This window comes from Crocodylus siamensis, chromosome 1 (genome assembly GCF_052110815.1).
Source record: "Crocodylus siamensis isolate JL-2025a chromosome 1, ASM5211081v1, whole genome shotgun sequence".
In the NCBI taxonomy this organism is placed as follows: domain Eukaryota; kingdom Metazoa; phylum Chordata; order Crocodylia; family Crocodylidae; genus Crocodylus; species Crocodylus siamensis.
The window spans coordinates 31,881,255-31,894,808 of record NC_143395.1 but is presented as its reverse complement, the minus strand read 5'-3'; the positions used below and the strand labels follow the sequence as shown (position 1 = coordinate 31,894,808).

Below are 13,554 nucleotides of genomic sequence, written 5' to 3'. Positions count from 1 at the left end.
CCTAATGCTGAGATGTGTCTGTGTGGGTCTCCAGTTTCACTGGGATAAGGGCAGACAGCTAGTGGCTTGCAAATGCACCCTGCAGATGAGAAGAGCTCGAAACTAATAAAAGACGTGTTTTTGTTTGTAGGGCCTGATAGGCCGAGAAACTTTGTTCTGCCAAGCAACCTGCTGACTGCAATCTGTCAGTCTTCAAGAGGGAACAGAAAAAGGTGTTAGAAATGACTTGGTTTGTGGACAGTCTGAAAAAGCAGGGAGATGGAGATTGAAGGCTCAGTATCAACAGATGCAGGGTCTGGCAACAATCTTGCCCTTTGAGCACCCTGCGGGGAAAAGCCGGGGATGGTGCAGACAGGATCGAGGTTTACACCCCTTCCTAATCACAGCATCCTGCCTGGGTCTGGCCACACATGCGCTCAGCTCAGCACTCCCTGGCTTCTAGCCTGAGCCACTGCAGGCATGTGCTAGCATTTCTGGAATGAAAAGGGAATGTCTATCCAGCTCCAAACTGGTTCAAGCTTTGCAGATTAGACTAACCTGGAAAAGACTGAATCAATTCAGACTCAGGCTTTTTGAATATTTGTCCCTAGCCAAAAATGTTGACATTATCGGTGGAAGAGCTGAGACTAGAACCCTGGGCTTCTAGGCTTACAGCACAGGTAGCTTCCACAAGGTTATAAGGTATAATGCTGGCTGGTCTTTCTCCTCACCCTGTGAAAGCAGGATTTTTTTTTCTTCATAATAATATTGCCTCTGAAACCATTATTAATATTTGCAGGAGTACACAGTGGACTGGCCCAGATAATTTTCTACATGCTTCTGTTGACATTTTGAGGTTCTATGATAGGCAGGACACAAAAGCACCACCATCTGAGGCTGGGCCCAAAATGCTTTTGAACCTCTTCTTTCCTCCTTTGTACGTAGGACTGGAGGCAGATACCTATTGGTGTAGTTTCACATCGGCTTTGTCACTGTTTGGAGATCCTATTGTCAGACCTAAGAAATAGTATGCATGAAGCATAAAGATATTAAGCCACTGCATAAGACAAGAAGTGCAGCTGATAATCAATAAAACTGAAGCAATTACAGTAAGTACTGCCAGATGTAAACAAGAAATTAAAAAAAATATATTCTAAAAATTTTTTAGCAGGCCCCTTTACAGATTATTTGTAACAATGATAGTTGCAAAGCTTTAGCATAAAAATGTGGTATCGGAGAATGCTACTTAAAATGATTATTTTAGTAGTCTTATTAAATGAGAAGAATATAAAAATATTCAACATTACTACACTTGAGCCTCTCTGACCCTGATCTTTAACAATGGAATTCATATATCTATCGATGGTTCTTACAAGAGGTTTGTTAAGCTTATGTGGCATTACATAATAAATACAGTAATACAACTGTTTGATTTAATTCTACAATATTTAATTTATCATACAACTGTAGTATGTAAGCAGTTGGTTGCTACTTAAAAAACATTTGAAGTTATTAGTTCCTTAGGATAACTTGTAAATTATTGCTGATATAGCAATGTGTGTTAGAGATGTGATTTCTCTGGCACTTCTACACCAACAAATTCCAAGTGAACAGTTATACAGACATAAAAGTGTCTTTAGCAGCATAGCCCAGCATATCCCAGTTACTTGAACCTATATCAGTAAAAACACTTTTTGAGAATAAGTTGCATCTGAATGGTAAAAAACAGCCAAGATCTGTTCACACAACAGCACCAACAGAAAGTATAAAAAGTTCTATTTTTTCAAGTGCTGACAAAGTCTAAAGTGGCTCCTGAACAAGACAGAAAAAATATCTCTGAACAACTATTGAAACAGCTTTTCAATTTATTTTCAATGACAGGCAAGTCATTAAATTAAAGTAAGTGTTCAGAGGACAAAATATATCTTTGCTTGCATATTTGGGGGGGAAAGATCCATGGTGAAATAAGGCCTCAGAACTCTTGCATTTTTTTTTTACTTGATGGGTGTGTGTACATGTTCATTAATGCACCATAGTTGCTGCAAATTAAGTTTAGTACTTGCAGTAGCACTGGTGCACGGGTTTATATAGATGCTAACTGCACAGTAGTATTAACCTATTAATGTGTATTAGCATGAGTTTTTCTCGGCACGCTACTGCACAGTGTTATTAGACAGTGTGTCGTGTACACACCCGCTGAGTAGCATTTTTTCCCCAATTCCCTCCCGCATTATGGTTTACAAACTTAAAATATAAGAAATCTAGACAGTGTACTGAGCAAAATACATGCCTTTAAGCATATGAAATCAATTACACTATTCACTTGCTTAAAAAGTTAAGAGCATGGACAGACATGCATTTGAAGTGCTCCAAATTTTACTCCATTTGAGAGCACTTTAAATTCAGTGCTGAATGGGTGTGCACCTCCCTTCTAACCCCCCCCCTCCCCTCCCACTCCTCATCCAGCACCACCACTGCCAAATCACTGCAGCAATTTTGAAGCATTATGTGCTGCAGGGCTCTCCAGCAGGGGGACAAATAGGGGTTGCTCGGTCCTCAGGTATCCTACACTGCTCTGCTCCTCCTTTGTTTCCTCCTATAGTGGTAGTTAATGGGGGAGGGAGAAATCCAGCCGCCAATGAACTCTCTCTTGTGTACTCAGCTGTCTTCAGAAACCTCTAGAGGCTGAGAAGCATGGCAAGAATCTTTCTTTTGCCCCTACTGTTCCTGCTGCCTCATGTGGGAATATGTGAAACACTAGGATTCTGGGGGACCTGGAGTGGCAGACTTTTCATGAAGCACTTCAGAGATGTTCCTTATTTTTTGAAAATCATTTCTGAAGCACTCTGGCTATTCTCACTGTTTGGATCACTTTAAAAGCGCTTAGAGAGCTTTAAACAGCATATGCTTGCTGAATCAAGCTCTTGACATTAATTCTAGTATCTTAAATGCAGGATAATGTATTAAGGATATTGCTGGAGTGCAAAGAGACATTGGTGGACATGAATTTAAGTGAAAGTTAAAGACCTATTAAGAGTCCCATTAACAAAAATAATGGTCTTCTTTGCTAGCCAGCTAATACATCAAAGTTACTTCCCACTGAAACCCCTATCTCTCTATGTATATAACTGATGGCAATTAGTCGATCAAGGTTTTTAATACAGTAATACACAAATGATTTAGTCCACTTAAAATTACTAAAAATATCAGGGAACATTCATGAGAAAGAATGAATCAGTGACTAACCAGGTTTTACCCATATGCACTAAGTTCTGGATATTTTTCAGGAAATGACAAAAGTAGAAAATAAGACAGCTAGGGGACATGATGGAACATGTAAAAAAGACGAGTTAATGGTCCCATAGGAATGGTTACTTAATAATAAACATCCTATTAAGGATTCAAGATTAGGAAACTGCATCCTTTAGTAAATCACAAAGCAGTGGTAAGCAAACAAGCCTGACACAGGAACAGCAGTGTTATATGGAAAAGGGATGGAAGCCATACTCTAAAAGAAGAACCCTTGCTATATGGCAAGTTTTCAGAAAAATTCTTCTCTATTAGTCTTGTATATTTTGTGCAATTAGAGACAGGTGATGGAGAATATAATTATGCGAAATGAAACAGGTGGGAAAATTATTTTTAAGTGCTGACCATTCTTTGAATCTGTCTGCAGTGAATCAGCTTCTCTAATCCATGTGTCATAATAGCACTGAAGTTTTGTATGGTGGTGAAGAAACTGAGGGGGCTGGGACATAAATAAAGAATATTAGCATGATGGTATTATCTTTGGTCATTCATAAAAAGCAGAAAGGGTCCAAATTACACCAATGACTCTTCAACTGAATAACCCCTGCATACATGCAGAACCTGCACGTGTGGATTTATTTTTAGCATCATGGATAATGTTAAAATACATGTCAGTTTTCATTTGTTCTAAATGTAACAGTTACTCACCAATAAAAGGAATTAATTCTTTAATTAGTGGCACATGTGACAGATTCACAGGTTAGGGCTGGAAGGAACCTCAAGAGATCACTGGGTCCAACCCCCCTGCTGTGGGCAGGAAAGGCTGCTGGGGTCAAATAACCCCAGCAAGGTGCGCTTCCAATCTCTTTTTGAAGATCTCCAGGTTAGGTGCCTGCACCACTCACACTGGGAGTCTAACCCAGAGTCTGGTCACATGAACTGTGAAGAAGCTTTTCCTTATATCCAGTCTGAAACCTTCTTCTAGGAGTTTATGACCGTTGTTTCTGGTTTTCCCCTGGGGTGCTTTGGTGAATAGTTGTTCACCTAGCCCCTGATGGTCTCCCCTGATATATTTGTAAGCTGCCACCAAATCCCCCTCAAAATCTTCTCTTTTCTAGGCTAAGCAGTCCCATATCTGTCAGCCTCTCCTCATACGGCTTGCTCTTCAGGCCTCTAATCATATGAGTGGCTCTTCTCTGGACTCTCTCACATCCTTTGTCACATTGTTCTTCAAGTGCGGCGCCCAGAACTGGATGCAGTACTCCAGCTGCAGCCTCACCAATGCCGAGTACAGCGGGAAAATAACTTCCTTAATTTTGCTTGATATGCACTGGCTGATGCATGCCAGCGTATTGTTTGCTGTGCTAACTGTAGCATCACACTGGTGATTCATATTCATTTTATGGTAAATTATGACCCCCAGATCCGTTTTGAACGTGGTGCTAGCTAGCTAGTGTGACAGAGCAGCGTAAAAGTGTACAGAAAACTAAGAGGAGAAGCCATCAAAGGGAAGAGAAGATAAAAACAAAGGAAGGAAGAAACATGAGGAGATGTAGAGAAAAATGAATGCAGGAATGTGCTTAGCCTGCTGCAACTCTTTGAAGGAGAAACAGTATTTTAAACTATGTTAAAAAAAAAGCACAAGAAAGACAGCAAAGAATTTGGTAATGGAAGATATGATGTTGCCAAAATCAAGTGAGGGAGTATTGTCTTTGCAGAGGCATTGGGTGGAAAGAAAAAAATGGATATTACAGACTCTTTAGTACAAGACATTACAGGATTTAGTAATATCCCAAATATAAGTGCAGAAACAGAACGAACAACTGAAAAGGACACAGGTGGAAAAAGGATAATGAAATAAAATGGCAGAAAGATGGGGCAGGGGAAAGAGGGAGATTTTGATTGTAAATTTAAGTACCCAGGTCAGAAAAATTCTTGTTACTACATTGTCAACACATGTAGCCAACCAGAGAGCACTGTACAGCATTTAATTTATTCTACCTATAATTTAAGGATGGCATGACTAAGGGTGGAAAGATCTGACAAGATCACAGCCTGAGATAGTCAGAAGGTACAGCAACCTTCGATTTCAATCAATGTGTCATATGAATTTATCTTTGTAGAATAGCTATTTCTCGTGGAGCTCATGAGATCATAGCACAAGAACAACTGTAAACAGCACTAGTAATTACCAGGTACAACAATGTTTTCATAAAAAACCTGATACCTTAAACTCCTCTTTCATTATTAAAAGGCCCACACTGAAAAGTTACATGAGGATTAATAAGAAACCATCTCTTTGAATACCATACTGGCTTAATTTTTTAGTCATTAAGAGTGACCTACTTTATTGACCAATGGCTTTTCTTGCACCTGCACGTTTGTTGTCCCCAGTTCTCGTTATTAGCATAATTTGTTGCAATTGGCTTAAATCCCATTTTCCCATGAGCTTCATTGGTTGGTGCATTCTGAGTAGGCATCAAATGCTTGTCTTTTTCAATCAAATTTCTCTGTATGAATTAAAGTTTTGGTGGCTCTGATCCCTCCTAATTAAAAGGATAAAGGGAAGCCAAGGAACGAAACAGAAGGTATTTTCGCTGAAAAGAACTAAACCTGCCACTGTTACTCAAGCATGGGGGTTAATCCTGCCACCACCAATTTGGCAGACACATGGCTGCCTCAGAAAAGCTGAAATGGGGGGAAAATAAATGTTGCAGATACCTAATTCTCATTAAGTATGTCACTATTGGTTTACTGACTTGCCTACCAACTTCAAGTGCAAGCATAAGGAGGAAGCAACCAACCGTCTCTAACAGAAACAGTAATGTGAAGATCATTTTTCCCCATTTAAAAGGGATACGTATGCAATGTAAAGAGAAATCTCTAAAAAAAAGACCATCTTTAATTAAAATACAGAAAACACAGATTTGGTTAGGGGGCAGACAGCATTTATTTTTCACGTGAAATTGAATGCTTTTATAAATGCAAAATTATTTATCTAGAAAAGCTTCTTTAGTCAATAAAGAAATTTTAATACCTGCACCAATACCAAGAACTTTTATGAAGTAGGGAGACATTAAATTTGCAGAACTATCCATATTCTAATAATTTAACTTACATTTTTTAGATTACTAAACAAAAGCATGCTGAAACATAGTTTCATAATTAGTAGGGTCTGAAGGGACCTGAGCAGATCATCAAGTCCGACCCACTGCCATGGCAAAAAAGAGTACTGGGGTCAAATGACCCCAGCAAGGTGACTGTCTAGCCCTGTCTTAAAGACCCCCAGGGTAGGAGCCAGCACCACTTCGCTTGGAAGTTGGTTCCAGATCCTAGCCACACTGACGGTGAAGTAGCACCTCTTGATGTCTAATCTGAATTTATCCTCTGCCAGCTTGTGACCGTTATTTCTAGTCACTCCTGGTAGTGCTCGGGGGAACAGGGACTTCCCCAGTGCCTGCTGGTCCCCTCTGACTAGTTTGTAACAGGCCACTGGATCCCCCCTCAGCCTTCTCCTGTGGAGGCTGAACAAGTTCAGGTCCCATAGCCTCTCCGCATAGGGCCTGCCTAATTATACATGTTATAGGGAAAGTGAAAAATATCCTAAATATCTGTTATTTTAAATAGAGATATGGTCAAAAAAGGGGCTATGGAAAAGTGATTACTTTTATGTTACAGGCCTGCTTCCTGTTCATCTACTTGGTTTGTTGAGAAAAGTCATTTTTTAATTTTGTTTGTTTGTTGATAAAAGTAATCTGTCAAAAATGTACACCCTTTTTTGCCTTGTTCAGGAGGAAGAACATAGCAGAACTGAGCATATTTAGGAGAAGATAAAAGATGATATAATGGTGGGGATTTGCCAAGTTAGGAAGTAGAGGTAGATTAGGCAGTCTTCAAGGAAATTACAAAATTATCCAGAACTTAAAACACTTGTCACAAACCCATCCATAGGGTAGCCTCGGAGCCCTGAGTTTCTCCCCACTGCATTGCCACTACCCCAAGGAACAAACTGAGTTTGTGCCAAAATCACTCCCTGTCTCCGCAAGCCTCAGGTCCACTGCCCTTATACTGCACACTGCAGCTGCAGTGAAGGAGTCTCTGCCAGCCCCAGAAATTACTGTATTTACCTGAATAAGATTAATTAAAGCTTACGATGTAGTAAGACCTTGTATAAAGTAATACCTAGTAAATTTAGCAAAGCCTTGAAGTAAACATGTATTATAATTTTCCATGTATATAATTTAATTATTGGAGGATCATCTCAAATTCTCGCCCCTCTGCTGCAAGTAGTGGAGGGAGACATGATGAGGCAGTAATGGGGGAGACAGTACGGGAGTGATAGTGATGGAGATAGTAGGGGAGCATGTGGTAGGGCAGGCAGTGAGAGGCAGTAAGGGGGTAGGCAGCGTGAAGGCAGTGGAGCAAACAGGCAGCTTGCCCCCTGCCACCTTTTCCCTCCCATTTACCCCCCCTTTGTGCCTGGCCCCCACAGCCTCAGACTCCCACTCTCCTTCCCCCATCCCCTCTCTTCCCTCCTCCACATCTCTTCTGCCACCCCACATACTCATGTCCCCACCCCTTGTGACAGCTGTAAATTATGTCTGTGTGATAAAGGTGCTTGCTGAAGGCTCTATGAAGATTAGACCAAGTGTTTTTCTGTATTTGTTTAGATATTAAGCTATATATTGTTGCTAAGAGCCTAATTAAAGTTTAAGATGTAGTAAGGCCTTGTATAAAGTAATGCCTAGTAAATTTAGCAAAGCCATGAAGTAGTAAGGCCCTGTGGCATAGTTAAAATTAACCTTATCAAAGGAATGCAAGGCTTGTACTGCTATTAGTCAGTCTAAGGACAGTGGAAGTAAAAAGAATCTGAGCAGCTGTAAGTTATCAGCACAGTTCAGAAGTTATAAATTGGCTGAAACTTCTGAAAATCATTCAGAAGGAAAATACAGCTCTGTGAAAGGGATTAATTAGCTGTTGACCTGGATCGGTGGGCCCACAGATCTCAAGGAGCCCAAAGACTGAATACCAGAGTCCTTCCTGGTACCACTCAGACAGCGCTGATCGGGAACACCTGACTTCACTGAGCTTTGTAGAAAGAGAAACCTGTTGTACATCAAGCATCAGAGGACACTGTCGATAAGTTGCTGACGCAAATTATTATCGTCTGTTATTATCTGTCTTAGTATACTACGCACAGTCATGTTTTTGTTAATTCAATAAACCTTTCTTGCCTTCCTACCCCTGACCATACTCTCAATCCCAAACCCTCTGCTGGCAGCTGGGACACCCCTCCTCCCTCCTGTTTTCCTCCCCACCCTAAAGTCTCTCCCTCCCTGCCTACCCCTGCAGCTCCCCCTTGCCACTGCTCCAGCACCAGCAGACTATGTCCCATTGCAGCCTGGGGGGCACTGAGCAGGGCTTCAGCGCAGCTTCAGATGGGGCAACAGGGGCTTGAGGCTGTGGAGGCAGAGTGGTAGGGCGGTAGAGGGCAGGCAGAAGCCAGAGTCACAGAAGCTGTCTGCCCCCCACCACTCCATACTCTATTGTAAGACCCCTTGCCCTTTTTTAAAATATAAGTTTATCACTGTCTAGCCAGATTTTCTAAGCACTTCTGAATGGGGAACAATACACAAACCAAGTCAAATGCTAATTTTCAACCACTGAGTGTTGTCTAAGTTTTAACAGGTGACAGTCATCAAGTTAATTATTGCCTTTCTAAAACAACCCTGGCTGAAATATAATGATATATAAAAATTACACTTATATCAAATATTATAACATACATGGTTATGAGAACAAAAAAACTGAGAGCTTTCCAATAGCTACAATTAAGAGGCTGAATACCATAAGTGTAAACTTAATTTGGGCAAGCAGACATTCATGCCATATGGTGAAACCCCAAAAGTAGCTTTGCCTTGGGGTGAATCCATGACAATAGTATTGATGGGGGACTTCAATTTTCTGGATAAGTGCTGGGAGAGCAATGGAGTCAAACATCAAATGGTGAACAGGTTCTTTACATGGGTGAAGGACTTTCTGTTCCATAAAGTTGAGGCTAAACTAAAGGATTCTCCATCTAGGATTTTGTCAGAAAAAAATGAATTGAGTATGTGAAGGTAATGGGTAACCTGGGAGGAAGTTATCATGGCATAACAGAATTTACAGTTCTAAAATGGGTAGTATTCACAGGAAAAACTAGCCAAAGCCACACCTCTGTAAATTATTTGGAAGAGATGGGGAATGATGACAGGAAGACTTAAGAAGTTAGCACTTGTGTGGAAAATAAATGAAGTTCAAAAAGTGGCAATGTGGGAAAATGCACCAGTAACAGGGATTGAAGTGATAAAAGTTACTTGTAAGCAGTAATATTAAACAAACTGATAGGTGATAGGAGAGGAAAAATTGAAAGGAACCCACTATGACAGAGGGAAAAATGAAATATGATGTGAACATTATGTAAGGAGCTGAGAGATCCTCCTACTGGTGGCACCTATATGCAGTTCTAGCTATCTCAATATCTGAAGGATCTAAACAAATTGTAGGGAATTAATTGACTAGCAGTAAAAATCTTTAAGTCCTGAAGAGAGAGAGATTTACAAAGAAAGATTAAAAACTAAATTTACTTATAATATTGGAGTTTAAGTACTGAAAGTATGCAACAACAAAGAATAAATTGTTCAGTATGATCAACAAGAAGTAGCAGTACACAAATAAAGAAAGAAGCTAAATATAATGAAAAAACCCCATTAACAGTACAGATGCAGACACTGGGGAATATATTGCACCAGTGTATTCCTGATATACACTTCCAGCCATATAGAAGACCCAATCCTGTCCTAACAGGGGAAAAAAACAAGATAACCTAATGAGTATTTTCTTCTTCCTGATGCTTAGAGGAAAAGTCTGCAATGAAACCTAAGTCAGTGGTTACCTTAATAAGCATGCTTAAGCCCTATCGTCAACTGTGCTCCTGCAGTTGAAAAAAAATCAGCCAAATGAACTACCTTGCCACTATTGTGTTGATTCTCACCTTTTAATTAAGAGGGAAAAATCCTACCTCAGCCAGATATCTAAAAGGGGAGAGTTTAAGAAAGGGTTGATTTCAAGTGCTATTCCCTTTGGTGCACTTTAAATTGGCACCTATAAGAATTTTAATTAATGGACATATATGATATGGGTCCCTGTGATAACAGGGATTGCATTTGGTGACCAAGAATATCCCTTCCTTTTCTATGTTCCTAAAACATTCACACAGTGACACTGGACACTTAAATGTATGATGCTACACTGAACAAACTCAGCATCTGTACAGGTGACTCAGCAACATCTTTGATTTATGATGTCTCTTCCCAATTCAGGAGAGGTATTTTTGGAATTCCTTAGTGGTGGCAGAGGTGGCACATCTGACATTACCCTGTCACTGTGTTTAGCACTCTGTCTGATATATGAACACATCCAATACCAAAGCAAAATGTTTTCCTGTGTCTAGTATTTTTCTTGCCAATACAGAAACAGAAAATGGCCAGGTGGTTACAGCAGATGCCAACTAATGCTGCATATATGTTGTGAGCTATCAGGTAAGTGTTGCCATTTGGTTTTCTGCGCTGGTGCAGGGGAAGGTAGAAATATGTTATATAGATATGCACATAGCAAGGCACTCATGAATACACTGTGAACAAATTTCCATTTCTCTTAATCAAATAATAAAAGGAGAGGCCTCTATGATACCCACTGCAATATCCCATCCTTCATTATAAATTCTTGGTTGATAGAAAAGAATAGTTAAATGTAATATAATCAACTTTTATCCCTAATGACAATAAATTACTTACGTTTACACCAAGCAGGGCTGCACACAGACAATAAAACAAAGATCAAAGTGTTATATCCAAATTATATTTTGCACTAAAACTGATATATTCCATTAAATATGCTACCTATGTGCAACAAAAAGAGAAAAGGGTGTGCTAGAACAGTACACAGGCTGTTACACCGTATGTGTTTGCAGGACTATAATAAATGTTTTTAATCTATGAAACATCTGGGACCAAAACAAAACAAAAAAAAATCAATTTGTACCATTTTTAAGACAGAATGGGTTTATAGTGTGTAATCCAGCTTTTGCAATATAAACCTGCAGAAAACTAACAGCATCGGTCTATTCTTTAGGCTTTTTCTAGGAGTATAAAATATGCAGAATCCTACCAGGCCATATTGCCATGGGCTGTGTTGTCAAGGTGACAGAGTAGCTCCAGGGTTTGAGTGTTGCTTGATGAATCATCAGGGGATTCATGACTGCCTGATTCCAATTCCTTCGGCATCCTCCAAACAGCCGCACATGTCATGACTTTACTGTCTGAAGCTAAGCAGTAGAGGATAATGTCAACAGATCATTGTATAGGAGATGCATTTTATATAAAGTGCACCAACATTTACACTCATTTATAAGCAATACACATCTGCCATTTAAAATATTTAAAATATTATTTTAAGCTGTACTCAGAGAATGCTGAACATAGATAAAAGTGCAGGCCTCAAGTTAATAATCATAACTGAACGAAGAACTCATCATTAGCACACATTTAACCCCCTTTTCTATGTTTTAAAACTGTAATTCAGCTCTGACGAAAATGCAGTTCTCCTGACAGTAGATATTCAAAGTTTGTTCATCTCACTGATGTTAGAAATTAAAGTGACCCCTTGCCAGTGGTTGGTTTTCACCCAAGCATTAGCTACAAATTTTAACATCCCTTTTTGTGGATTTACTGGGTTACACCCACTTCGTGTCTATGGCACATATACAGTACATCCTTTGCTATGAAAGACTGTTTACCAAAACGATTTGTGTTCTAAATAAATATGTTCAAGTGTCTCCACCTCTAATTCCAGCATACAAATGAACAATTTCCTAAAATATAGAATATTAAAATAGAAAGAAAAGCAGCAGAATACATTTAAAACTGTGTGTGTAAAATTTACATTTTTAAAACGATACAGCAAAATATTGGTGCATCTCTAATGCACAAGCCAGTAATGGCATGGAGAAAAACAAAGTCACAGGGCCCATCTCTCAACTGTCTCACAGCATGCTTAGCAATCTGCACCAGTACAAAGTGTATGCAAGTGATACTAGATTAGAATGGCACACGCATTTTACATTGGTGCAAATTGTTAAGAGTCTGGTCCACGGTGCACAAAAGATGGAGAACAGGTCAGTACAAGATAGCACTGTGCAAAGAAAATCTCATCTTTCAGGGTAGTAACAAGGGTGCCAATAATAAAGAGATGGTGTCTAAAGCATGGAGCAGGGAGAAGGGGGTGAATTTGATTCTGTATTAAAAATATTCTAAGTAAAAAAACAATGGATAAGTAACAGTGAAGATATGCATGTATAGTTACTTAACATCATGGCTCTCTCTTAGAGTTCTTATAACTGATTCTTAGTACATTCAACTGGTTTTAGTCAATGGTGACTGATTAAGAAGCTATGAACTAAGGAAATTGTGTTGGCTTTGACAGCCTGTGGAAAGGAAAAAGGAGAATCTGTTCTAAAAAAGTGATTTAAAAAAGGGGTAAGTCAGAAAGTGACTTTCTTGGACTGTGATGTCAGCGATACACTTGTAGGAAACCCAGCAGCATAACGACCAGGGTCTGCATCCTGGGCAGCAGGCTTCATGACGAGAGCTGAAGTGGCTGCAGTAGCAATCGCAGCAAACCAGGCTGCTGCTGCCATTCTTACGCCCCCTCCAAGCGGGGGCCCTGGTCATCTACCCCTCTAAACTACTGACAAAACCAGCATCCATGTTGTTAAAGAAACTGGTCTGGGCATTAACAATAAATATGAATAAAGCATTCTGAAGAGATTAAAAGATTAATATAAAATAAAATAGAATAAATAATGCATCTTAAATCTGAGAGAGAGAGGCAGGAAAAGCAGCCACCTACTAAAGTGAAACATGGATGAAATTAAGGAAAACCAATGGAAGAAAATGCCAATCAGTTCCCTGAGGAAAGGCTGAGGGAACTGATTGGCATTTTACGTTGCAGAGTTCATAATACATGGCTATTTGAATGTTGTGAGTTGTATTTGGTGAGCTGTACATACTATGAATGTGAAAAAAAAATGCCTCAACTTGCTATCACATGAACAACATCTCTAGAAAAGTAAATCTACTGGGAAGTCCCCTGTCATTTGTAACCATGTAACAGGGTCTCTGTTGCAAGTGCTGTCTCATCACCCAATGCTACAACATTTAAGGCAATCCCCACCTCATAAATACAGATACCAAATCAAAAAGACAAAGCAGCATATTACAGCTATTT

At 39.6% G+C, this 13,554-nt stretch overlaps 1 protein-coding gene across 4 annotated transcripts in view; it reads right to left on the bottom strand.

Annotated features, from left to right (window-relative positions):
* EIPR1 (EARP complex and GARP complex interacting protein 1) overlaps nt 1-13,554 on the bottom strand; it is a 192,254-nt gene that overhangs the window by 84,626 nt on the left and 94,074 nt on the right. For all 4 annotated transcript variants that reach the window (XM_090032739.1, XM_090032769.1, XM_090032759.1 and 1 more), the window contains exon 4: nt 11,437-11,593. In XM_090032739.1, coding sequence (XP_089888865.1) covers nt 11,437-11,593 — 157 coding nt within the window. The remainder of the gene's footprint in view (nt 1-11,436; nt 11,594-13,554) is intronic.